The sequence below is a fragment of the Hypanus sabinus genome, chromosome 1, assembly GCF_030144855.1.
Source record: "Hypanus sabinus isolate sHypSab1 chromosome 1, sHypSab1.hap1, whole genome shotgun sequence".
Lineage (NCBI taxonomy): Eukaryota > Metazoa > Chordata > Chondrichthyes > Myliobatiformes > Dasyatidae > Hypanus > Hypanus sabinus.
The window spans coordinates 187,372,155-187,398,742 of NC_082706.1; the positions used below are offsets into that span (position 1 = coordinate 187,372,155).

Here is a 26,588-nt window from a genome sequence, read left to right on the forward strand (position 1 = left end):
ATTCACATGTCATAAGCTTATCTGCAAATGAAGAAGCAGGAAGTTTCTCACAATCAACACTCACAAGGGACTGTTCCAGTATAATCATCTTGTCTTTGGCGTTGTATCAGCCTCAGCCATTTAACAAAGAGCAATGGACCAAGTGCTCCAAGATATCCCAAGAACAGAACGTGACCTTGATGACATCATTGTGACTGGCAAGAATGATGAAGAGCACCTCCAGAACCTTTGTAAAGTGTTTACCAGTCTGAGTGAGTATGGTCTGCACACAAAGAGAGAGAAATATGACAAGCATGACTCACATAATTCACATGAGAAGACTGAAGCAGTGCTGCAGGCACGCAAACTGGAAAATGTGTCACAACTCAGGTCGTACTTGTGCCTTGTAAACTACCATCACCAGTTTCTCCCAAACATTGCTACAGTGCTGCACCCATTGAATGCACTGCTGTAGACAGCAGCAAAGTGGGAATGGTCAGAAAGATGTGAAAGAGCATTCAAGGAAACGAGGAGAGTAATAATATCAGATGAACTGCTCACCCATTATGAGCCATCTCTGCCCATCAGACTGGCGTGTGATGCATCTCCTTAAGGCATTGCTGCAGCTTTGTTCCACACTATGAAAGATGGATCTGAACATCCAATTGTATTTGCATCAAGATCACTGACGAGCGCAGGATGCAACTACACACAGATCCCTTAGCTCATTATGGAGAATAAAGAAGTTCCACCACTATCTCTAAGGACATAAGTTTACACTAGTGACAGATCACCAACCCCTTGTGTCCATTTTCAATCTCAATGTGGACAGCTTGTCACATAGTCCACTGCTGGTAAATGAAGAAGTTTTCATACTGTGACCCAGCAGAGGTGTTCCACACAATATTCGTGCACCAGTTGCCAGTAACAAAGTCTAAAATACAAATAGAAACAAAGAACGACTCGACGTTGTCAAAAGTCTATGACATCGTCATGCAAGGATGGCCAGCTCATGGTAACGCGATGTTTCCAGAGCTCTCAGTGGGACGAGGCCAACAGTCTGTATGTCAAAGATCACTGATGTATGGATTTCATGTTGTGGTTCCCTCTAAGCTGTGCACCATAGAGTTAGAGGACCTGTATGAAGAATACCTGGGTACAGTCAAGATGAAGAGTCCTGTCCAGAGCAATGTATGGTGGCCAGGAATAGATAGACAGACTGAAGACTTGACCAAAAGTTGTTCGGGATGCCACAAAGTTCAAAATGCACCCCTACAGGCACTGTTACACCCATAGGAGTGACCATAAAGAGTGCATATTGACTTCACTGGGCCATTCCTGAGCTCCATGTTTCTGCTTGCTCATTCAAAGTGGCCAGAGGTCATACCAATGAAATCAACCACCTCAGAGAAGACCGCTTCCACTCCGAGAACTGTCTTCAGCAGAAATGGCTTACCTGAATGAATTGTGAGTGACGAAGGACCACAATGCATATGAGAAGAGTTCAAACTATTCATGAAGAAAATTGACATTAGACATTTCAAATCATCTCCTTGCAAACCAGCAACAGATGGGTTAGATGAAAGCTTTATCCAAACCTTCAAGGAGTCCATTAAAACTTTGGGCAAGGAGGACATTTCTCTACAGCACAAGGTGGACAATTTCCTTTTTGTGTATTAGAATGCTGTCCATGCGATGACAAATCATACACCTGCAACGCTGTTCATGAGCAGAAATCCGAGATCTCGCATGGACCTCCTGAAACCAGATCACTGGAGGGAAGTGCAGAACAAACAGTAACAATTCAGTCAGTTGCCAAGTGAATAAGCAAGGAGCTTCGAGGTTGGACAGGAAGTCCTAACGCCTGATTACAGACAAGACAAGAGGACACCCCATAGGACAGCTACAACAACTGGACCGTTGATACTGGAGATCATATGTGGAGACTCATCTAGACCAGATACTGGATGCTCAGCCAAAGAACACACCTGAGTCGACTGCATCCAACAAGACAGGCATATTACAGCCATCGGACCTTCCTCTCAGTGATGATCATGTCACTAACAGCAAAGTGGCACCTGCAGCAGAGAAAGTTGTCTTAGACAAGACACCTGCCAAACCTAATGCCACTCTGCAGGCCCAAAGGCACTATCCAGAAAGAAACAGAGCACCATCCGAAAGACTAAATCTTTAGTATAGTGAAGTTAGTTATGGACTATTATGTGAAAGCACATTTATTTGAATATGATTTGTTAAAGGGAAGTTGAATGCTGTGTTACATATGCAGTTTTATTTAACATTAATCGTAATGTACGGATCCATTTCTTTTAGAGCAACAACTCCTCTTAGCATTATTTATGGATTGATAACTTACTTCTGTGTACTGATCTGTTGTCTGCACATGCATATTACTCTGTTCTCTCTCTCTGCAAAGTGAAAGCACCAGTTAACCTCATTCCCTGTGTGCATGCTTTTATTTGTTTGATTTGTAGTTGTACAGACACAACAAGTGTGTTTTCAAAAGGCAGCACCCCCTTGGAAAACCTGACTGAGATGTCAATATTAAATGTGCTCAATTGTCTGGAATGGGAGCTCTCAATGTTCTAACTCTGCACTGAAAGGTCAAAGTTAAAATGGGTAATAAAGTACAAGAACATTATGCTATTGGTAACAAAGAAGCACACGTGTTTGAATGGATTCCTTAACATAGTTGACAAACATAGTTGAATTGTACAAAGTGACAAAAGTCCCTATATTATCCCCTGCTATTCATTGGGACCTGGATAAAAGTAAGAGTGGGTGAAATGAACTAAAACAGGCAGTTTTGACCATTTATTCATTAATGAGCAACGTAATGAGGAATGATTGTCTTCTCTGAATTTAGAGAATAGCCACAGCTTTTGCAATGCACTCAGAATAAAATAAGAATGGGCTGATTGCATACACTCAGTGGGAGAAAAATTATTAGAAAATGTTTGTAAGGGACAGGATTAATCTGCACTTAACAAAGCAGGGCTAATCAGGGATAGTCAGCAAGGTTTTGTTATGGTTAGGTACTGTTTGGCTAATTTGATTGAGATATTCAAGGAGATGGCTAATGAGGGTAGTGTGGTTGACGTAATCTGAATATATTTCAGTAAAGCTTTCATAGGAGAACAGAGACATAGCAATGAGTAGGCATACGGTATTGAGATAGATTGGATGGTTGGGCAACTTTATAACAACGACCACACACTCAACATCAGCAACACCAAGGAATTAACTGTAGACCAGGAAGGGGGAGTTGGGAGAACACACACCAGTCCTTAATGAGAGATTAGCTGTGGAAAAGGTAAGTAGCCTTTCAGTTCTGGGCATCAACATCTCAGTGTATCTACCCTCAGCCTAACACACTGATTATTCATGAAGTCAGGCAATCCATTCGCTGTTGGAGCAGGTTTGGTAATTTCTACGGAAAAAGAGTAGACAGCGTTCTGATTGGCTGCAGCATAGACTGGGACGGGGGCTACAATGCACGATGCATGGGATCACAAGACCCGGCAAAGAGCTGCAGACTAAACCAGTTCCATCAAGGACACAACACTCCCCACCATCATAGACATCTACAAGTAGTGCTGCCTAAAGACATTTATCATTAAGGTCCCTCACCATCCAGGACATGCCCCCTTCTCAACACTAGCATCAGGAACCTGAAGACCCACATTCATCCATTCAGAATCAGCTTCGTCACCACGGCCATCAGAGTTTTTAATGGTTCACTAACCCTCTTTAGTCCACTTCCTACATTATTTATTTTGTAATTTGTAGTCATCTCTGTCTTTGCTCCCTACTGCTGCCACAAACCATCAAATTTCATATCATTGAAGACAGTGTGATAAACCTGATCTTAATTCTAGTGTACATGTCCAAGGATTTCTGTCGGCAATGGTGCTACAGAAAGAGAAGACAGTTAAAGAAGATATACCAGATATTTATTTTCATTAGCCAAGCACAGATTGTAAAAGCAAGTGCATTAACATAGAACGGAACAGGTCCATGATGTTGCAACAACCCTTAAATTTACTCTAAGGTCAATCTAAACCTTCTCTCCCACATAGCTCTCCATGTTTCTATCATCTATGTGCCTATCTGTTTAATGTGCCTAATGTATCTGCTTCTACCACCACCCCAGCAATATGTTTCACTTAATTAACACTCTCTGATTCAAAAAAAAACTTACTTTTAACTTCCTCCTATACTTTATTACAGTAAAGACCTTTCAGTCCATAATGTTGTGCCAAACTTTAAATCTACTATGATACAACTATATCTTAGGCCAATGACTGAATACCATTCACAATTCTGGTCACCACACCATAGGAAAGATGTCATTACACTGTAAAAGAGATATAAATAAGATACCCTAGGATGTTGTCCGGAACAGAACATTGCATCAGTGAGAAGATACTGGTTGGGGTACATTAACTTACCATGGAGTAGTAAAGGCTGTAGGAGGGCCTGATTACAAACAAAAACTTCTGACAGGCATAGGTTGGGTAGACGGTGAAAAACTTTCTAATCCCTTAGCAAACTGTTTATAACCAGTGAGCAAAGGTTTAAAGCAAGGGTTCAGAGATTTAGAAAGAAAGCGAGGAAAGTGTTTATCATCCTGAGGGTGGTAGAAAGTTAAGAGCTCTTACAGCATTTAATTGACCACTTGAAATGCCAAGGCTTGGAAAGTCACAGGCCTATTGCTGGAATGTTGGAACGGAGTAGATAAGTAGTTGAAGGTCATGGGGGATAGAGAGGTCTGTGTTGTGTGACCCCAGCCCCATTTATTATCCATGTATTACTTCCAACCACATTGTATATGTATGGCAAACTGTATCCACTAAACCAAGTCAAATCAGACAAAATGTTCATTATCCTCATAATATAGGCTGGCACAGTAGCATAGCAGTTAGGCACCAGTTATTACAGCACCAGTGACCCCTGTTCCATTCCACCACTGTCTTTAAGGAGATTATACATTCCCCCTGTGACCACGTGGGTTTCCTCCAGGTGCTCTGGCTCCCTCCCACATTCCAAAGACGCACGAATTAGAATGAGTAAGTTGTGGGCATACAATGTTGGTGCCAGAACCATGGGTACACCATCCTCAAACTGTGTCCACAGTTGACACAAACAATACATTTCACTGAATGCTATGATTTTCAATACACATGTGAAAAATAGAACTAATTTGATGATGTCTAGTCCTGACGAAGGGACTCGGCCTGAAACGTCGACAGCGCTTCTCCCTATAGATGCTGCCTAGCCCGCTGTGTTCTACCAGCATTTTGTGTGTGTTGTCTAATGATGTCTCAGATGTTTTAGGAAAAGCATTAAAGGATTTTGCACCCATTTCATGAGGACAGATGTAGTTAGCGATGTAGTATCATAGGCATCATTTTCTCCCAATTTTCTTACGTCTGGAAAGAAATACTACAGCCCCTTGAAATTGGAAAACTGCCTTTAGAACATCACGTTGTCATATTCCTTGTGGTGTGATGAACAGCACAAAAAGATTCAGCACTGCAGGTTATCTCAGGCACTCTCAGATAGTGTGGCTTTCCTCATGGGCACCCTCTAAACTACTTTAAGCATAGAATTGATGCGGAAACTAAGTTTGTGGGCAACCCACTAACCATGTTCATGAAATCCGTTCTCCTTTTAACAAACATCTAGGGATAATTACCTCCATCTACTATCACTTCAGACAAATAGCTTATTATTTACGAAAATGATCCAGCACCATACCTTCATCAATTGATCTTCCACCGCAGGAACAAGCATGATGCCAGCAACACATGTACCAATCAATAGTATAGTTGTATAAACCAGTCGTGTTACAATTGAAGTTCTCCCAGTCGGGCAACAGGAGCACACCAGACATGGAGCACCACTGCACAGACATGGGATCTGTAAACACAAAGATAAGAATTAATTTTAACATAGTATGTATATTAACTCTGTCACCTAGATGCAAAGTTGGAGCAAATGCAAAGCATTTAACCAGAATAAGAGATTTTATTTATTCCTTTTATTTATTTAGAGATACAGTGTGGTAAGCCCTTCTGGCCCTTCGAGCTGCGTCACCCCACTCAACCCTAGCCTAATTATGGGACAATTTACAATGACCAATTAACCTACCAATTGGTATGGTTATGGACTGTATGTGGAAACCAGAGCACCTGGAGAAAACCCATGTGGTCATGGTGGGAGGGCAGACAAACTCCTTACAGACGATGACAGAATTCAGCTCCAAGCTCCCACACGTCAAGCTGTAGTAGCATCGTGCTCACCACTACGTTATCATGGCACCCCGGGGAGGCTCCAGGCCAGGCCTCCAAGTCATGTTGCTCCACTCACTCAAAGTGAGCACTGCTGCGTTGTAGGTAATTGAAAACTTTATATATTTGGAGGCTACAACCCCAACTATGAGTCCAATAGTCTGGAGAATGAAGCCTACCCATTTTTCTATGAACTCTGGTGATATAACTTTGCCTCTGGTATTTGGCAGCATGCTGATACATAAGGATTCATGCCCAGAGAGCTAGCATTGACATCAGTTGTTTTACATGATCATAACTTGTTGATGTTTAAAGGCTCTGGCGTCCCCTTTGGCAAGAGCAGTGGGAACAACGTACAAGTGTGCAACATTAACTATAAACAATGGGTGCTGCTTAATTGAAAGTTTAAACTACAAGCAAATATAATCAGGAAAGCAGTGAACAGATGAGTACACAATCCAAGAGATACTTGTGAGAAAGAAAGCAAAAACTGCAGCATAATGAGAGCAATGAAATGGGTTTTCCAGCAACCCTCAAACTATGCCAGGCATTGATATCCTGACCTGCATCATCATTTACTTCCTGAGCCAGAAGTCCTCATAGGCAGCACTGGAGGAATGCAATATGCTTGAAGAACTCTTATTTTATTTACATTGGCAGAATGCAGGCTTGTTGAGGATATGATTAGCTTCTAAATAAAAAGGGAATTGGATGCAGTCCAGATAATTTTGAAATGAGCAAGATGTGACCTCAAGTTACTACTACAAAATCAACGGATGCCAGAAATTAGTCCAAATGGAGGACAACTAGAATAATGTTAAAGAGATCACTTTGAGATCCTACATTGTCAGCCAGGAATTCCACTCGTAGAGAAAGCACATAGTCAGAAACTCAGATGAGTGACATATAATTTCTACAACACTAATGGGAGGTGAGAGGAGAAGTACACATAATTCCCACAGCATTAACAGTATTTGGAATTTCCATCTGGAAGCACTTTGAATAAATGCTAGCTGAGAAGTAAATAATTGGTATCACGATGAGTGGATTAGATGAGAAAGTTTATTTGAAATTTGTCGGCTCAGTTATGTTTTTGGCTTCAGAAGTTCTACAGTGTAGTACTGAGAATATAGTATAGTCCCCTTTGGCAAGAGCAGTGGGAACAATGTACAAGTGTGCAACATTAACTATAACCGGATTCTCTAAGAGAATACCAGGTGAGAAACCTAAAATTCTATAATGGATAACCTAAGTCCCCCTACAGCTATGGAGTTTACCAGCAATTTAGCTGATAATTGGAAACGCTTCAAACAGCAATTCAATATATATTTGGCATGAGCAGAGCCGGCAAGATGAAGAAAAAATGGAAAGCGTCTAGCTTTCTAAACATAAATGGACATCTACAACAGCTTTCAAATTAATGAAACAAACATTAAATTGACAAAAATTTGAGGATGATTTTTTCCAAGTAAAAACACCACATTTGCAAGGTGTAAATTATTCTCCTGTGAATGGAAACAAGGTGTTAGCTTTGACCAATACTTAGCTGAGCTCCACACTTTGAGTAAGTCCTGTGCATTTGGAGACTTGGGAGACTCACTAGTCAAAGACAAAATAGTTTGCAGCATCCCAGATAATGGGCTCAGAGAAAACTTGCTCTGTGAAAAAGATTTGACTAGAAAAGGCTGTGAATATTTGCAGAGCAGCGGAGACCACACGAGCACAAACTAAGGAGCTGCACAATACGGAAACAACACAGCATGCTGTGAAAACAACAGGACAAAATAACAGCAAAGCAAAGAGGTAGAATCAAACAGTAAATGTGGAGGCAGGCACATCCCCAAAAAAATGTCCTGCTTATGAAGAGTCCTGCAATAATTTTGGGAAGAAAAATAATTTTTCAAAGTTCTGCAAAGCTGGCGCTACCAAGGGGAAGGTACAAGCTGTTGAGGAAATCGAGAAAGTTTTTGCAGATTCTCTGTACACTGCTGGTGCTGATAGAACAGAATGGATTGTTCCAATAACTGTGAATGAGACAGTAATTCCATTCAAGCTTGGCACCAGAGCCCAGGTAAATCTGTTATCGGTAAATGATTACAAGATTCTCAAAGTAAAGCGTAAGATTTAGCCAGTGAAGTTAAAAGTGGCAGGCTATACTGGAGAGAATGTTCCAGTAAAAGGAGCCTGTGCAGTAACCTTCAGGCACGAGGGACAGAACCTAAAGGCACAGCTAATGACTGTTGAAAGAGAGTACAGGCAATAGTAGGTCTGACTACATGTGAAAGGCTCAAACTGGTGGAAAGAGTTTTCATAGTGGCCTCACAGACCTAGGACGACCAGGCAAAACTCAATAAAGAATACACAGATGTCTTTGAGGGGCTTGGATGCTTACCCGATGTAACTTGAGAAACAGCATCTATGGGAGATTGAGAGAGGTATGCAAGAGAAGCACAAGAACTCCAGCTTCCATGGACACTCGTACCAGGAACACCAGCATGACAGTCAGGATGCCAGTGCTGAACAGAGTGATGGCAAAGAGGTCGTCGCCAGTCTTGCTTCCACATCGTGCAGCTGTGGTGCAAAATCTGCTTCTAATCAACTTCCAGTTAAAAACCGGAAATCAGAAACGTCTCACTATCCTCACCGAAGTTGAAGAGGAAAAATAAAAAGGAAGATGGGGAGACCACACAGCCCCCAAGGTCAGAACAACAGCACCAGTTCGACACAAACCAACAGGAGGAGTTGCTCTCTATGAAGTGCGGCCAACAGAAGGAGTTCTGTGCATTGAGACAGAGTGTGTTGGAACTTATACAAAGACTCACTGATAACATGGATGTAGTTCAGGACCTGGGCCCTGCCACTTTGGGACACTCTCTGGCCTGGGGCCTGCCACCTCGATTCAGCCCACAATCCACCTTTCCAATCTGGCCCTGTGCTTAAATTGGTAAACATCAGCTCGTTCCTCGCTCTTGGGCATGGCCTACCACCTGGACTCTGCCCCGCCTTGTTTCTGCCACTTCCAATCACCTCCAAGACGGCTCTAGCAAAAGCCAAACGTTGGCTTGCTCTTTGCTCTTGGGTCTGGGCTCTGCTGCCTCAATTCTGCCCTTGCATACTACACCATGACTACCCTGCACCTTTCAATCTTCAAATCACACCGCAAAAACAGGGAGCTCGAAAGCTCAAATCCAAAAGCAAAGTAACAGGCCATTGATTGCAGTGAAAGTTTTTAAGAAAAAGAGTTTTCGAGTAATAAGGTAATTAATAGCTGAGTTTGCTGCTAGCACCAGCACCATTTATACTGGAACCAAAGAATATTCGTATCAAATCTAAAAGGTAAGATTTAACATGAATGCCAAAATGTATTCATTGAATCAGCGACATCACCTTTAAGAATAAATTGCTAAGGCCCAGTAGAAGTGTTGTTAAATGGTTAATATATCTCAAGGTGTTCCAGTTGCTGAAACTATCTTACAGACAGTTGAGCTTGCATCATGAACAATTATGATTATTTTGACTTAAAAGGGTTGAATGGGATTTCCCAAGTTTCGCCCTGATTTGGCCAGTTACTTTTCTCTGCTCATCTAACATCCAAAAGTTACCTTAGCTTAATGATCTACAAATGCTTGTAAAATTATTTAGATGAAGCCGTTGCTCTTTCTCAATTGTCTGTCCATAAATTTGTACAAACGATTGGTGTGTCTGCAACATAGCCAGTTGCCCCTGATCCCAAAGGGGCACAGCCTATAATGAAGCCAACTCTGAGCCCTGCTCCCAGAAATCTTTATTCCCTTTCATCAATAGATACCTCATAGGTTGCTGCCACTGGAATTACATACTTGATGGTACAGATGGACAAGGGGGATGTTAATACTAACCATGGATCATATTTAGGAAATTAGCATCTTAGTAAGCATCAGTATGATTTGATTTACAGTTCCTTTATAATCAGGTGAGAGAAACAGTGCAGTTGACAACCTTGTGCATGCAGGAAAGTAAATAGAGTGCACTCACAATTTTCACAAGTCTGGGAAAGTTACAGGGAGTAGAATTACTTTTCTATATTTTGTATCCTTTAATCTCCATACCTAGCCCCGCCAGTCCATTCGCAAATTCAGATTCAATGTCACTGAATGCCAAAACTCAGGCTGTTGAACCAGAGTGGATAACCTCACTTACCATATAACAATTACAGCATAAAAACAGGCCATCTTGGCCCTTCTAGTCCGTGCCGACACTTACACTTACCCAACACTGAACTGTTCCTACAACCTCTGGACTCACTTTCACAGACTCCTCATCTCATGCTCCCAATACTTACTGCTTATTTATTTATTATTATTATTTTGCTTTATTCGTATTTGCGTTTTACACATTGTTTGTTTTTCTGCCTTGTTGTGTGCAGTTTTTCATTGATTCTACTGTGTTTCTTTGTATTAACTGTGAACGCCTGCAAGAAAATAAATCTCCGGGTTGTATATGGTGACATAAATGTACTTTGATAAGAAATATACTTTGAATTTTAAAACATGTCAATTTCCCAGTAACTTCCTCAATAATAGCCAAAATTGCTGAACGTCCTTGGGAATAATGGCATTCAAAAACCACATTAAATCTTTGCAGCTGCATCCAAAAACTGCATCAAATCTCTTCCAGTATGCATCCACCTCACAGCAAACATCAACATCTCTGTCCATCAAAACTTCTAAGCCTGCCATATGTTTACTTGCCTGTTGAAGTTAATGTAGTACACATTCAATTACCCTGAAAGTAAAGTGTTGTACTGCTGAAACTGAACTTAAGCAGAGCAGAATTCATACATTTCTGAGATTCAATCACTTGGAAATTTGCCTCACCATTTTCTGACAGGATTTACATCTGCCTTAATACTTGATTTTCTCATGCAAAACATCCCAATGTGAGGCCCCCTTTCATGTAACATGCAAAATCCATCTCCAGTGAGACCTCGACCTTAGTGTGAGAAATAAAAATTCCCACACACAGAAAAAATTAAGTCATCCCTGAAACTATGCTATTTAAAAAAGCCAACTCTCAAACTGCATTTTTGTCCTCCCTAGATCTATAACACCCTTAAATCTTCAAAGACAAATTTGTGCCCTCATTGCTTTGTCCATGGTCACTCTTGACTTCCTTACCTCAGGATTATTCCAGGCTGCTATTACTAACCTGTATTACATTACAGATTTTGCTGCTCGTTTATGTATTAAGGAGGTCACAAAAATCCATAACCAAGGAGAAAAGATTTCAAGTACTTTTCCTTCAGCTCACAGGAGCTGGAAGTGTTGATAATATTTCCAACTTCATCAAGTACTTGTGGATCTTAGTCATGCTTTTAATGGTTTTACAGGGATCTCTCCATCAACTTTTTACCAGGAGAACCAAGGTTTAGTTCTGAAAGACAACACATCACCTGCAAATCTGCTGGGGTCATCCACTGTATCTGGTGTTCCCGATGCAGCCTCCTCTACATTGGCGAGACCCGTTGTAAATTGGGGGTCCGCTTCATCAAGCACCTCTGCACTATCTTTCAAAAGTGGAACTTCCCAGTGGCCTAACAGTTTAATTCCAATCCCTATTCTCATTCAGACATATCGGTCCATGGTCCCCTCTTTGTCCCATGACGAGGCACCCCCAGAGTGGAGGAACTTCTATTCCGTCTGCATAGCCTCCAACCTGATGGCATGAATATCGTTTCTTCATACAATAAAAATTTTTCCTCCCTCCTCTCTTCTTCTATTCCCTACTATGACCTCACCTCTTCTTACCTGCCTATCACCTCACCTGCTTCCTCCCCTCCTTCCCTTTCCCTTATAGTCCATTCTCCTCTCCTATCAGATTCCTTTCTCTCCAACCCTTCCTGCCCACCTGGCTTCACCTGTCACCTTCTAGCTACTCTCCTTTGCCCCCACCTTTTTATCAAGTCAAGTCAAGTCACTTTTATTGTCATTTCGACCATAACTGCTGGTACAGTACATAGCAAAAATGAGACAACGTTTTTTCAGGACCATGGTGTTACATGACACAGTACAAAAATTAGACTGAACTATGTAAAAAACAACACAGAAAAAAGCTACACTAGACTACAGACCTACCCAGGACTGCATAAAGCGCACAAAACAGTGCAGGCATTACAATAAATAATAAACTAGACAATAGGGCAGTAAGGTGTCAGTCCAGGCTCTGGGTATTGAGGAGTCTGATAGCTTGGGGGAAGAAACTGTTACATAGTCTGGTCGTGAGAGCCCAAGTGCTTTGGTGCCTTTTCCCAGAAGGCAGGAGGGAGAAGAGATTGTATGCGGGGTGTGTGGGGTCCTTCATAATGCTGGTTGCTTTGCAGATGCAGCGTGTAGTGTAAATGTCCGTAATGGCGGGAAGAGAGACCCCGATGATCTTCTCAGCTGACCTCACTATCCGCTGCAGGGTCTTCCAATCCAAGAGGGTGCAATTTCCAAACCAGGCAGTGATGCAGCTGCTCAGGATGCTCTCAATACAACCCCTGTAGAATGTGATGAGGATGGGGGGGGGAGTGGGAGATAGACTTTCCTTGGCCTTTGCAGAAAGTAGGGACACTGCTGGGTTTTCTTTGCTATAGAGCTGGTGTTGAGGGACCAGATGAGATTCTCCGTCAGGTGAACACCAAGAAATTTGGTGCTCTTTACGATCTCTACCGAGGATCTGTCGATGTTCAGTGGGGAGTGGTCGCTCCGTGCCCTCCTGAAGTCAACAAGCATCTCTTTTGTTTTGCTCACATTCAGAGACAGGTTGTTGGCTCTGCACCAGTCCATTAGCCGCTGCACCTCCTCTCTGTAAGCTGACTCGTTGTTCTTGCTGATGAGACCCACCACGGTCGTGTCATCGGTGAACTTGATGTGGTTTGAGCTGTGTGTTGCAGCACAGTCATGGGTCAGCAGAGTGAACAACAGTGGATTAAGCACACAGCCCTAGGGAGCCCCCGTGCTCAGTGTGATGGTGGTATTTTGGCATCTTCCCTCATCTGTTCCTGTTCTGAAGAAGGGTCTTGGCCCAAAACATCATTTTTATTCCATAGATGCTGCCTGACCTGTTGAGTTCCTTTAGCATTTTGTGTGTGTTGCTTTAGTGCTGGAATGCCTCCTGTGGGCATTGATCTTCAATAGACTGTCCAGATCCTTCTAACCCCCTGACAGTACTCTGCCACCTCGTTCCATCATTGCTGTATCCATTCAGTCAACAGCAGCACTCCCCTGTATCTGGTAGAACACGGAACATCGAACAGCCCATCTGCCAACGAGGTTGTTCCAAACTGTTAACCTACTCTAAAATCAATCTACCCCTTCCCTCACACATAGCGCTCCATTTTTTTTTATCATCCTTGAATGCCCCCAATGCATCTTTCTCTACCACCTCCATGGCAGCACAGTCCACACACCCACTACACTCTGTAAAAAATATAGCTCCATCATTCCCCTACACTTTCCACCAATCGCCTCAAAATTATGCCCCCTCATACTAGCCATTTCTGCCCTGGGTAAAAGTATCTGGCTGTCCACTTGATCTATGCATCCTATCATCTTATCAAGTCAGCTCTTCACTCCAAAGAGAAAAGCCCTTGCTTGCTCGATTTACAACATGGACCTTTAAGATTTAGCTACCAAGATCATACCTGTTGTGTCTCATGCAGACAACTGTGAGAACTTGCAACAATAGGGAATAATGTATTGATCTCGACAATGTAAGTTTCAGCATGGATTTACACTGGGAAGCCGAACAGTCCTGTGAGTTTTGCAATTGAAGTCTGTGTTTTTCTTACAACTTTTACAGTGCTATGATGAGAGAGAATGCTGTTGTAAACATCAGAACTAGATGACTTAAAGCAATTTCTTGAACAAAGTCTTTGACAAGCTTTGTTACTTTTCTTAATGTATTCACTGCTTGATGCCACATTTTGCATGTGATCTGTATGTTGTTACTAGTGCTGCCATTTCTTCAGCTTTCTCTGCTTTGTGAAGACTTCTGGCATAATGAACTTCTTCTGTCAAAAGCTTGCTTCCTTTGCTTCGCTGAAGCGCTTGTCTTGCTCTTCTCATGGTGATGCCAAACTAATTGAAGAGCTAAACAGCTTCTTTGCTCGCTTTGGGATGGTTGTAGACAATGAGGAACCAGTGGTGAGGGCCTCAATATTGCATGGAGGAGCTGTTCTGACACTGTAAAGTCAATAAATGCAAAGCAGCAGGACCAGATGGCAGAAGTTCTGACAGGTATTTATAAACTTTCCCAATCCCAGGTTATGGTTCTTGCATGCTTCAACATGTCAGCAGCAACATGTCTTAATAACTACAGACCAATGGCACTCACTCCCAAGTGGCCAAGTGTTTGGAAAGGTTGGTCATGCCACACATCAAGGACATAATTCTAGCTACGTTGGACCACCTCCAAGGCAAATAGAGCAACTGAAGACAGCATTTCTATGGCCCTTCATACTGTCTTGAAACCCTTGGAGCACAAAGACACCTATGTCAGAATGCTTTTCATGGATTACAGCTCAGCCTTTAGCACCTTTTACTGAACAAGCTGACTCTCAAACTCCACAATCTAGAATTCAGCACGTCAACCTGTATCTAGCATCTTGGAGTTAATTTATTGATTAATTCAAGTCAAGTCAAGTCAAGTCACTTTTACTATCATTTCAACCATAACTGCTGGTACAGTACATAGTAAAAATGAGACAATGTTTTTCAGGACCATGGTGTTACATGACACAGTACAAAAACTAGACTGAACTACTTAAAAAACACAGAGAAAAAGACAAAAAAACACACACAACTATGCCAGACTGCAGACCTACCCAGGACTGCATAAAGTGCACAAAACAGTGCAGGCTTTACAATAAATAATAAACAGGACAATAGGGCCAGCTGTCAGGCCAGGTGTTGGGTATTGAGGAGTCTGATGGCTTGGGGGAAGAAACTGTTACATAGTCTGGTCTTGAGAGCCCGAATGCTTCGGTGCCTTTTCCCTGATGGCAGGAGGGAGAGGAGTTTGTATGAGGGGTGCGAGGGGTCCTTCATTATGCTGTTTGCTTTGCGGATGCAGCGTGTAGTGTAAATGTCCGTAATGTCGGGAAGAGAGACCCCGATGATCTTCTCAGCTGACCTCACTATTTGCTGCAGGGTCTTGTGATCCGAAATGGTGCAATTTCCAAACCAGGCAGGGATGCAGCTGCTCAGGATGCTCTCAATACAACCCCTGTAGAATGTGATGAGGATAGGGGGGTGGGAGATGGACTTTCCTCAGCCTTTGCAGAAAGTAGAGATGCTGCTGGGCTTTCTTTGCTATGGAGCTGGTGTTGAGGGACCAGGTGAGATTCTCCACCAGGCAAACACCAAGAAATTTGGTGCTCTTAATGATCTCTACCGAGGAGCCGTCGATGTTCAGCAGAGAGTGGTCACTCCGTGCTTCATTGAGATACACTGCAGAATAGGCCCTTCCAACCCTTGGAGCCATGCCACCCAGCAGTCCCCTGAATTAACCCTAGCCTAATCATGGGACAATTAACAATAACCAACCTACTAACTGGTACATCTTTAGACTGCGGGAGGAAACCGGAGTACCCAGAGGAAACCCACAAAGTCACCGGGACTTCCTCATTAATTGTATTCAGACGGTGAAACTACTCAAGTGTACATCAACCCCCACTAACCCTGAAGACCAATAAACCAAGCCCACTTCTCTATACTTTCTTCACCCAGAGGGCAGAGCTTAGTCAAGATGGTGCTAAACAGCAACTCCTCTGCTTGCATCTTCAGAAACAGGTCCATTTCTGTCTTTAATACCTCTATTTTTACTTTTCAAGGTTCTTTTGAAGTCACTGACCTGGAGTTACATGCTGACTTTAGTTCTTTGCAGGAATGGGACCCGCTCTCGGGATTTTACAACTGGCCGTTATCTAACATACCAAGGGCTTGGCCTAAGAGCTCGGCTCACTTTCGGAGCCCTATGACCTCAGGGCTCTGGAGACCAGTGGATCGAAGGTCGGTGTCCCGACAGACCAATGTGTCATGGGAGCTAGAAGATCTTTGGTTGTGTGCCCAGAGACCTAAGATCTTTGGGCACAGAGCACGGAAAAAAATGACACAACGGACTTTTAACATTGTAAACCAGCAAGTTGTTTGTTATGCCTCCCCTCTCGCTGTGAAATGGAGACATCTTGTTCTTCATTATTAGAGAGCGAGTGAGCCTATGGTATGCTGAATGCTGAGTGAACAATGTAGTCCTTGGAGTACTGCAAGCCTGTGTCTTTGCTGTTGCTTTGCTCACGCTTGAGTGCTCGGTGGCGAGTGCTGATGCTGCTTTTGCTGGTGTGGTGAGGGGGGATTGTTGCTTGCTGCCGCTTGCTTGTTGCTGGGAGGGAGGAGAGCTGTGGGGGACTTTGGGGTTCTAACATTTAACTGTCACTAATTCTTTGGAGCATTCCTCTGTTTTTCGTGGATGGTTGCAAAGAAAAAGCATTTCAGGATGTATATTGTATACATTTCTCTGATATTAAATGTACCGTTAAAATCTATGACTGCACTCCTTAATCATCAGATCTGCAGACAACATAACTGTGATTGGCCTAATCACAAACAATAGCAAATCTGCATGTAGAGAGGAGATTCTGAAGTTGTCTGATTGGTGCAGGAACCACAACCTAGCAGTCAAAATCAAGAAGACAAAAGAAACATCCATTGACATTGGGAAGGCAATGCCCCATTGTGTGGTAGCGGATAGAATCTCCTTTTCCAAGTTTTTGAGGATGAACATCGCTGAGGAGCTCTCTTCGTCTGTCAACACTACCTCAATAGTAAGGGAAGCACAGGAGTGACTGTATCACCCGAGGTGCTTAGGGAGAGCAAACTTGCCCCAAAAATTGCTGGCCAACTTTTATCGATGTGCGATAGAGAGCATGCTGACAAATGGAGTGACAGTGTGGTACTCTAGCTACAGCAAGGCAGATCACAAAGCACTCCAACCGGAGATTAGGATGGCTCGGCACATCATTGGGACTCAATTACTGGACCTAGAGCCAATCTATAACTCTTGATGCCTATAGTGTACTTGTAACATCCTATATCCGGACAGTGTCTGTTTAATCTCCTGCCATTGGTAGAAGATTCAGACACATGTTAATTAACACAGTAAGAATGAAAATCAACTCATTCCCGAGGGCTGTTGTGCAGCTCAACAGTGCCACAACCCAGCTTGTCAATGGCCTTTGAGTGTTATGGACTATTAGAATCACTTGTTGCATGTAAATATGGGATTTTTAATTAAGCTGTACCACATAAATTGTAAGTATCTGTTTTGAATGGACTGGAGTTGTATTGCAGTCTTATTTTGAGGACTGACAATAAAGTTCTATTCTATTCTTTTAATCACGACATCCTTTAAAGTTCATTTTCCTGCAGTTTTCATTTTATTAGACCTGTATTTACACCTGTGATTGTAAACATTCACTCAAATTATCTTAGGCAAAGAATTGAATTTGTCTTATTGAAGACATTTTGGGTGAGCTAAGCTGTTATTAATTAACTTAATATGGATTAACCTGCAGATGAAAATCAATTCCATTGATTCCAGAACTAACTGCAAATAGAATTAATAGTAGAGGAATGTAAAATAGATTTAATCCATCCATTCAAACTAGTTAGGTGTTAGAGCAGCGGCCAGAGATCATTTTAGTTACAAAACCAGTAAATTTCAGTACAACCTGAAGTTGGGACAAAATGAGCCCAGAACACATTCTACACAATCTGGAAAGCTCACCAATGTCTCCACATTCTGAGAAGGCCCAAGAGAGCTGGACTTCGCACATCTATACTCACGTCATTCTACAGACGTGCAACAGAATGCATGCTAACAAGCTCCATCATATCATGGTATGGGAACTGCACCTCAGCAGACAACAAGGCTGCACAATAGGTAGCCAAAACTGCCCAATGCAACACCAGCACCAACCACCCACCATCAGGGACATATACACAAAAAGGTTCCGGAAAAGGGGTAGCAACATCAGGAAGGATCCCAAAAACCTTTCTCGTGAATTGTTTGTCAAACTCCCATCGTGGAGGAGGCTACATACAGAAATGATGTAGGATTGGTGATATGATTCCAAGTCAGAAAGGTGTGCAACTTGGAGATGGGTGGTAAGTGGTGGTGGTACCATGAACTTGATGCCCATGTGTTTTGTGAATGTGAAGATCACAGGTTTGTGAGGAGCAACCTGGACTGCTAATGGTAGTGCCTTCTGTCGATGATACACAGTGCAGTTCATTGTGCATAGCGGTCAAAGTCACAGACAAAGTCCATTTATTATCAAAGTAGGTATGTCATATACATACTTACCTTAAGGTTGTTATAGCTAGGGAAGGTAGTAGGGATAAGCTTCTAGATGCAAGATTCAAGATTTTAAAAACTTTATTGTCATTCCAACCATACAGCAGTTCTGCAGGGCAGAATGAGTCAGCGTTTACCAGAGGCAAGTGCAATCATAACATAACAAATGCAACAATAAATAGTAAACACAACAATAAATAGTAAAACACAACAGCCACATGTCGGTTAAAATCAAGTTATAAGTGTCCAGTGCAAGTTAAAAGTGTTCAAAGCAGAGTCAGGCAGAGCAGCTATTTAGCAGTCTGACTGCCTGTGGGAGGAAGCTGTTTAGTGGCATTGTGGTTTTTGTTTTGATGCTTCTGTAACGTTTGCCTGATGGCAGAAGAACAAACAGTTTATGGAGAGGGTGTGAGGGGTCATTAATGATGTACCGTGTCTTCTGGAGGCATCGACTCTGAAAGAGGTCTTGGACATAAGGTAGGGAGACCCCAATAAGCTTCTCTGCTCCCCTAACCACCCTCTGTAAGGCTTTTTTGTCGGCAGCACTGCAGCTGGAGTACCAGGTTGTGATGCAAAAGGTCAGCACACTCTCAACCTCGCCTCTGTAGAATGTAGTTAAGGTGTTAGTGGGAGTGATGCTTGCCCACTAGTTTCCTCAGAAAGTGCAATCTCTGCTGGGCCCGTTTCACAATCCCAGTGGTGTTCCTGGACCAGGTGAGATTGGCCAAGATTTCCACTCTCTCCACTGTGGAGCTGCTGATGCTGAGGTGTGTGTGCTCGGGCTGAGACCGTCTGAAACCGACGATCATCTCCTTGGTTTTGGTGACATTAGGCATCAAGTTGTTGTCACTGCACCAACTCTCTAGGTGTTTGACCTTCTCCCTGTACATTGTTTCATCATTTTTGCTGATGAGCCCCACCACTGTGGTATCATCAGCAAATTTAATGACCAGGTTCCCCTTCAATCTGGCTGCACAGTCATGTGTTAGCAGTGTAAACAGCAATAGGCTGAGCACACAGCCTTGTGGGGATCCAGTGCTCAATGTGATGGAGTCAGAGATGTTCCTGCCAACACAAACTGACTGTGGTCTCTCTGTCAAGAAATCCAGAATCCAGTGACACATGGCAGTGTTAAGGCCAAACAGTGACAGTTTCTCCACTAGTTTCTGGGGGATGATGGTGTTGAACGCTGAACTGAAATCAATGTACAGGATTCTGGCATAAGTGTCATTATTGTCCAAGTGAGAGAGAACTGTGCAGTGTGGTGGATATTGTGTCCTCCGTAGAGCAGTTGGGACGATAAGCAAACTGTAGAGGATCCAGCGATGAGGGGAGGCTGGCTGTGATATGAGGCTTGACAAGTCGTTCAAAACATTTCATCACTATGGGGGTCAGGGCAACGGGACGGTAATCGTTCAGACAGGCTGCAACTGACTTCTTTGCTACAGGGATGATTGTGGAGATTTTGAAGCATTTAGGGACAATGGCTTGACTAAGGGAGATGTTGAAAATGTCTGTCAGGACATCTGTTAATGCATCAGCACATTCCTTGAGCACACATCCAGGGATGTTGTCCTAATACCTATAAAATGTTCTTAATGGTGTGCATCTCAAATAGCCTCTGACAACCAAGTCCAGCTCCTGGCACTCACACATGGCTTAGTTACTAAGCGCAACAGTTTTTACTGACAGGAGAAGGGACAAAGGCAAGCTATTGGCACCTTAAAACCAGTCGCTTTGGCTAGATGGGATCATCAGCTGTGGCTGGCTGCTTATCTAGCAGAAGGAAAACTGATCTCAGGATCTTCTCCATCAACTTACCAACCACTGGGGTAAGACTCACTGGTCTATAATTTCCTGGGCTATCTCTACTCCCTTTCTTGAATAAAGGGGCAACATTCGCAACCCCCCAATCCTCTGGAACCTCTCCCGTCCCCTTTGATGATGCACAGATCATATCCAGATGATCATTCATTCTAGCTATCTTGCTATTCCAACTCTGGCTAGCACGTGGCACCAGTAATGATCCTGAGATTATTACCTTTGAGGTCCTACTCTTTAATTTATCTCCCACCTCCCTAAATTCAGCTTGTCGGACCTCATCCCACTTTCTTCCTATATTGTTAGTACCTACATGCACCACGACTGCTGGCTGCTCACCCTCCCCTTTCAGAATGCCCTGCAGCCTCTCTGAGACATCTCTGACCCTTGCACCCCGGAGGCAACACACCATACGGGAGTCCCGTTTGCTGCCACAGAAGCTCCTCTCTATTCCCCTTACCATGGAATCCCCTACCACAACAGCTCCGCCACTCTTTTTCTTGCCCTCATGCACAGTAGAGCCACCCACGGTGCCATGATTCTGGCTACTGCTGCCTTCACCTGATGCGCCATCTCCCCCAACTGACTCCAAAGCCGCATATCTGTTTTGGAGGGAGATGATCGCAGGAGACTCCTGTACTATCTTCCTGCTACTACTCTTCCTGCTGGTCACCCATTCCCTATCTTTCCTTAGATCCTTAAACTGCAGTGTGATCAACTCACTAAATGTGCTATCCACAACATTCTCAGCATCTCGGACTCTCCAAAGTGAGTATTTTGACAGGTTGCATCACAGCTTGGTACGGAAACACAAATACCCTTGAATGGAAAGTCCTACAAAATGTAGTGGATAAGGCCCAGTCAATCCATGAAACATTGTCACAGAAAAGCAGCATCCATTATCAGAGACCCTCACTACCCAAGCCATGTTCTCTTCTCGTTGCTATCATCAGAAAGAAAGCACAGAAAACTCGGGACTCACACCATTACATACAGGAACAGTTATTACCCTCAATCATCAGGCTTTTGAACCAGAGGGGATAACTTCAGTCAACTTCACTTGCTCCATCACTGAAATGTTCCCACAACATCTCACTTTCATCTCATGTTCTCGATATCCATTGTTTATTTATTTATTATTTCTTTCTATTCATACTTGCACAGACAGTTTGGTGTTTTTTACACACTGGTTGAACAGATAGTTAGTGCAGTATTTTACTGATGCTATTCATGGGTATATTGTGATATACAGAGATGCAGGAAAATTTGTGAATCCTGCAGAATTTTCTCTATTTTTGCATAAATATGGCTGCAAATGTGATCAGATCTTCACATAAGCCCTAGAACCCAGTTAAATAAATGACATTAAAAATTACAGTTGTTCATTTATTTATTAAGAAAAATGATCCAATAACACATGTATTTGTTGGGAAAAAGTATATGAATCACTGGGATAATGCCTTCTAGAAAAGCTATTTGGAGTCAGGTATTCCAGTTAATGAGATGAGATTGGAGGTGTGCGTTGGAGAGGTGCACCTCCCTATATATAAAAAAAACACACACAAAGTCAATATACTGCCAGAGCCTTCTCTTCTCATGAAGGATCACCATGCATGGATCAAAACAACTTTCAGAGGACCTTAGCAGAAGAACCATAGAGATGCTTTAAGTTGGAAAAGGCTACAAAAGCATTTCTGAAGACCTGAGTGTTCATCAGTCCATGGTAACAGAAATTGTCTACAAATGAAGCAAACTCATTGCTATTGCTACTCTCCCAAGCTGCAGACGTCCTGTAAAGATCACATCAAGAGTACAGCGTGCAATGTTGAAGGAGGTGAAAAAGAACCCAGGATAACAGCAAAAGACCTGCAGAAATCTCTAGAACTTGCTGAAGTCTCTGTTCATGCGTCTGCTGTAAGAAAAACACCAAACAGGAATGGTGTTCATGGAAGGACACCATGGAAGAAACCATTGCTTTCCAAAAAACATTGCTGCATGTGTAAAGTTTGCAAGACCACATGGATGTTCTACAATGCTTCTGGGACAATGTTCTGTATGCAGATGAGACAAAAGTTGAACTTTTTGGCAGCAATGCACACTGCTATGTTTGGAAGAAGAAGGGCACTGCACAACAATCTAAAATCTCATCCCAACTCTGAAGTATAGTGGAAAGAACATCATTGTTTGTGGCTTCTTTGCAGCCACAGGACCTGGATAGCTTGCAATTGTGGAGGGAACAATGAATTTTAAATTGCATCAAGACTTTTTACAGGAGAATGTCAAGGTTGCAATCCATTACCTGAAGCATAATAGAAAATGAATAATGCAACAAGACAATAATATGATAAACAAGTAAATTAATAACAGAATAGTTTAAAAAGAAAATTTATACTTTGAAATGGCCCAGTCAAAGTCTTGACCTTAGGTCTATAGCAAGCAGTTCATGCAAGGAAGCCCACCAACATCGCAGAGTTGAAGCAGTTTTGTAAGGAGGAATGGCCTAAAATTCCTTCAAGCCAACATGCAGGACTGATCAACAGTTACCAGAAATGTTTGGTTGAAGTTATTGGCGTACAAGGGGGTCATACCAGTTACTGAAAGCAATGGTTCACGTACTTTTTCCAACAAATACATGTAATATGTGATAATTTTTCTCAAAAAATAAATGGACAAGTCTAATATTTTTGTGTTACTTATTTAATCGATTTCTCTTTAGTTTTAGGACTTACGTGAAGATCTGACAAAGTTTTAAGTCATTTTTAAGCAGAAATGGAGAAAATTCTACAGAGTTCACTAACTTTCTAGCACCACTGTACACGTACTTTGATAATAAATTTACTTTGAACTCTTCTCCAACAATGCAGCTATACCTGCATTTTCAAAAGTCTTTAGCCTTTAGGATACTTTAAAAATGGCAGGTAATACTGACGGTTCAAAAATACAACCCACAAAGTGAAATTGCAGGCTGAAGATTGCAGTGATGGGTAGTCCAGAAAAAATATATATTTAGTAGAATAGTTGGTAGTTTTGTTAACTGCCCGCAAAAAGTCATCATCTCTTGCCAGCACCATCTTGAATGAAGTACCAATCAGCGGTGATGTTCTTGAGGGTTATTGGAACTGCGCTCATACTGGCAATTGGGGTTTTAGGAATCAGGTGGATTGGATTTTTTGGGGGGAATGGGATATTCCTGGGTAATTTGTCAGGTAAATGTCAGTGTTAAATGAGGGTGCAGGTAGTTCTGGAGTGAAGTTTTTCATTACCACTGCTGGATGTTGTCTGGTCACACACCTCTGCTGTATCCAATGTTCTCAACCATAACGCACAGAGTCAATCCAATTGGCTGGAGACTGGCTTCAGTAAAGGCGTGGTCTCAGGAGAATTTTAACAAGGGGTAATAGCCTTATTGGTATACATTCATTTAGAGAGAACCCGGAGTAAGGCTTATTTCCGGTGATGGAGATTATTCACCATATTAATTCAGACCCTTGCCAAAGATACATTGTATCACAGAATAAGATCACTTCAGAGCTCCTCAAAAGTGTTGATAGGTCTTTATAAGTCTTGGAAAGGAGAAATGATCCTCAGGAAACTCACAAGTATCTCGATGGCCCCGCTCTGAGCCATCGACGAACACTACGCTTACCCCAAAGCTAAACTTGCTGGCAAAATTATCCTAACGCCTGCTTATTTTCCTGCGGCGTAATTATCAATCATCACAGCAACAGGATGCGAGGGGGGGGGGAGCATTTTAATTGCCAAACCGGATGTCACCCAAGCGCAAACTTAACCCCTCAGTGTATCAGCTCCTGCTTTAATAATGTATGACCGGTCTCCTCGACGTTATAAATCAGTGTATTTTCGATAACACCATCACCCGCGCGAAGGTGGCAGCAAGCTTCCTCACAGCAGGTAGAGGGGGGCAGGAGAGGGTGGATCAAGGTGGGAAACAAAGTAAGCGGGAGTGAAGGGAGCGTTCACGAAAAGACGTGAAGAAAACGGTTGGAAAATAAGACGGGAACCGAGTGAGCATTGTACTACCATTCCAAACATTATAGCAGCTGCCCGGGCAAGTCTGATGCTATTGTCCTGTTCTGTATCTCGGGCATTTAAACACACACAAAAGGACGACGAAGCGGTGGCATCTGCAGAGGAAGGGACGCTGTATTTGATATCACTGGGTGACCGAATCTGCCAAATCAGTTGGTGCATTAACTTCAGTTAATGAAAGTACAGATGGGTAGCCGTATTTAAATACTGTAAATATGATCATAACGTATCTTGACATTGAAAACGGATCTGTTCGATGCTGTAGGGGAAATCGGAGCTCACCAGGCGGCTGTCGGCTAGAAACAACTGCCTTGAGGTTTCGAGCAAGGTAGAGATATTTGAATAGACGTTATTGACTAGAGAATAAATATAATAAAGAATCGAACTCTACCAACAAAAAACAACTTATTTGTGATCATTATCTACCGACATAAGTTCGATTTTGAAATGTTGGCTATCACTATCTCCCCCCCCCCCCCCCACACCCTTATTTCCCAATATTGTTTCACGAGAGGCAGGTGACTTCAAAACGCACCTCCTCACCTCCTTATACCGAGTTTGGTCACCCTAATCTCCAAAGCGCACACATACTTCAATACCCCATCCTCATCTACACCAAACTTCACAGTAACACAGAAACCATACTCACATACACATACACACACCCGCACCCACACTGATACACACACGTCCACTCTCCTCCTCAGGTAACTCCTTCGCCCACGGCGATAATTACACCTCACACCCCATACACATAGAGAGACACACGTCCACATTTCACACTCACGCATTTACACACCCCACAAGCACGTCTGCACAATACTATATCATATAACCATATATACACACAAAATGACCAAAACACATACAAACACCCACCCACAAACAGGCATGCACGTACACACACAATAAGTATCAGGAAATAAATGGGACGCCGCGGCGCATGGAGGCTCGTCCCTTTCACTGCCGGAGCCCGGGTGGCCGCGCTAAGCCCCGTGTGCTCACCCAGCTGCCGATGGTGGAAACCAGACGCCAGCCCATTTTGTTGCAGTCTGGTAGAGACTGGACGAGCGTGCGAGCCGGCGCTTCCTGACGTCAGCCAGGTGTGAGCCCCCTCCCCTCCCTCTTCACTCCTCCCCTCCCCTCCCCTCGGCACTGCTAAACCTTCCCTGATCACACAAATAAATCTTCCATTCTTCCCAAACCTCCACTTCCCAGAAATAAATCTTCCACCCCCCCCCCCTTAATAGTCACTGCAGAGGAGTAACTGGGATGATTTTCTCTTGTGGGTTAATATCTATGGAAATCAAAACCAGACCCCCTTAGAATATTTTGCTCACAACTTCTCAAATGATTGTGGGTTTCCTTAAAATATCCCCAATCCCTCCTCTCCCCAGTTTGAAAATGACTCGCCTGCTTTGCTTTTACAATATCATTAAAAGGTCAACAATGTAACTCAGCTATGCTGCAAAATTCCTTATAATTGTTTGTTTGCTGGGAAGTTTTTTTTTTGGTAATTCATACTTGGCATCTGGATTTGCTGACAAAATTAATATTTATTCCCATCCCTCATCTTAATGTACCATGAAGAACTAAAAGCCCAAATACCTTGACATTCACAACATTAAGATCCACCCCCTTATCATTTTGTATGGCTCACTATCAAATTTTTGTCTGATAACTTTCCTGGGAACTGTTGTAGGGTTCTCAATATGTTAAAAATGTTGTATAAAATGCCATTTGTTACTGTTTAGTCATAATATTCATTTTGTATTCATTCGTTCATTCACAGATTGTAGTCATTGCTACAGAGCCAGGATTTCCCTTGAGAAGGTGACAGCAAGCTACCTCCTTGAACCATTACACTCCACATAATAAAGTTTTATTTTCACAATGCTTTTGGGTGGAGAGTTCCAGAATAAGTTCTGACCCTGTCACACTGAAGAATACATTTCCAACTATGATGTCAATGGAAGCTACTGTGAAAAATGTCCTTTACTGTCCTTGCCCCTCCTCATGACAGAAATCAAGCATTTGGGAGGTCCGGTTGGA

The 26,588-nt window shown here is 42.8% G+C and overlaps 1 protein-coding gene across 1 annotated transcript in view; it reads right to left on the reverse strand.

Annotated features, from left to right (window-relative positions):
- Positions 1–25,621, reverse strand: part of LOC132401314 (serine incorporator 1-like) — an 87,218-nt gene extending 61,597 nt beyond the window's left edge. The window contains exons 1-2 of the mRNA XM_059983448.1: positions 25,542–25,621; positions 5,758–5,919 (exon numbers count right to left, since the gene is read on the reverse strand). Coding sequence (XP_059839431.1) covers positions 5,758–5,919; positions 25,542–25,577 — 198 coding nt within the window. The 5' untranslated portion in view covers positions 25,578–25,621. The remainder of the gene's footprint in view (positions 1–5,757; positions 5,920–25,541) is intronic.
- Positions 25,622–26,588: the final 967 nt, after the last annotated feature.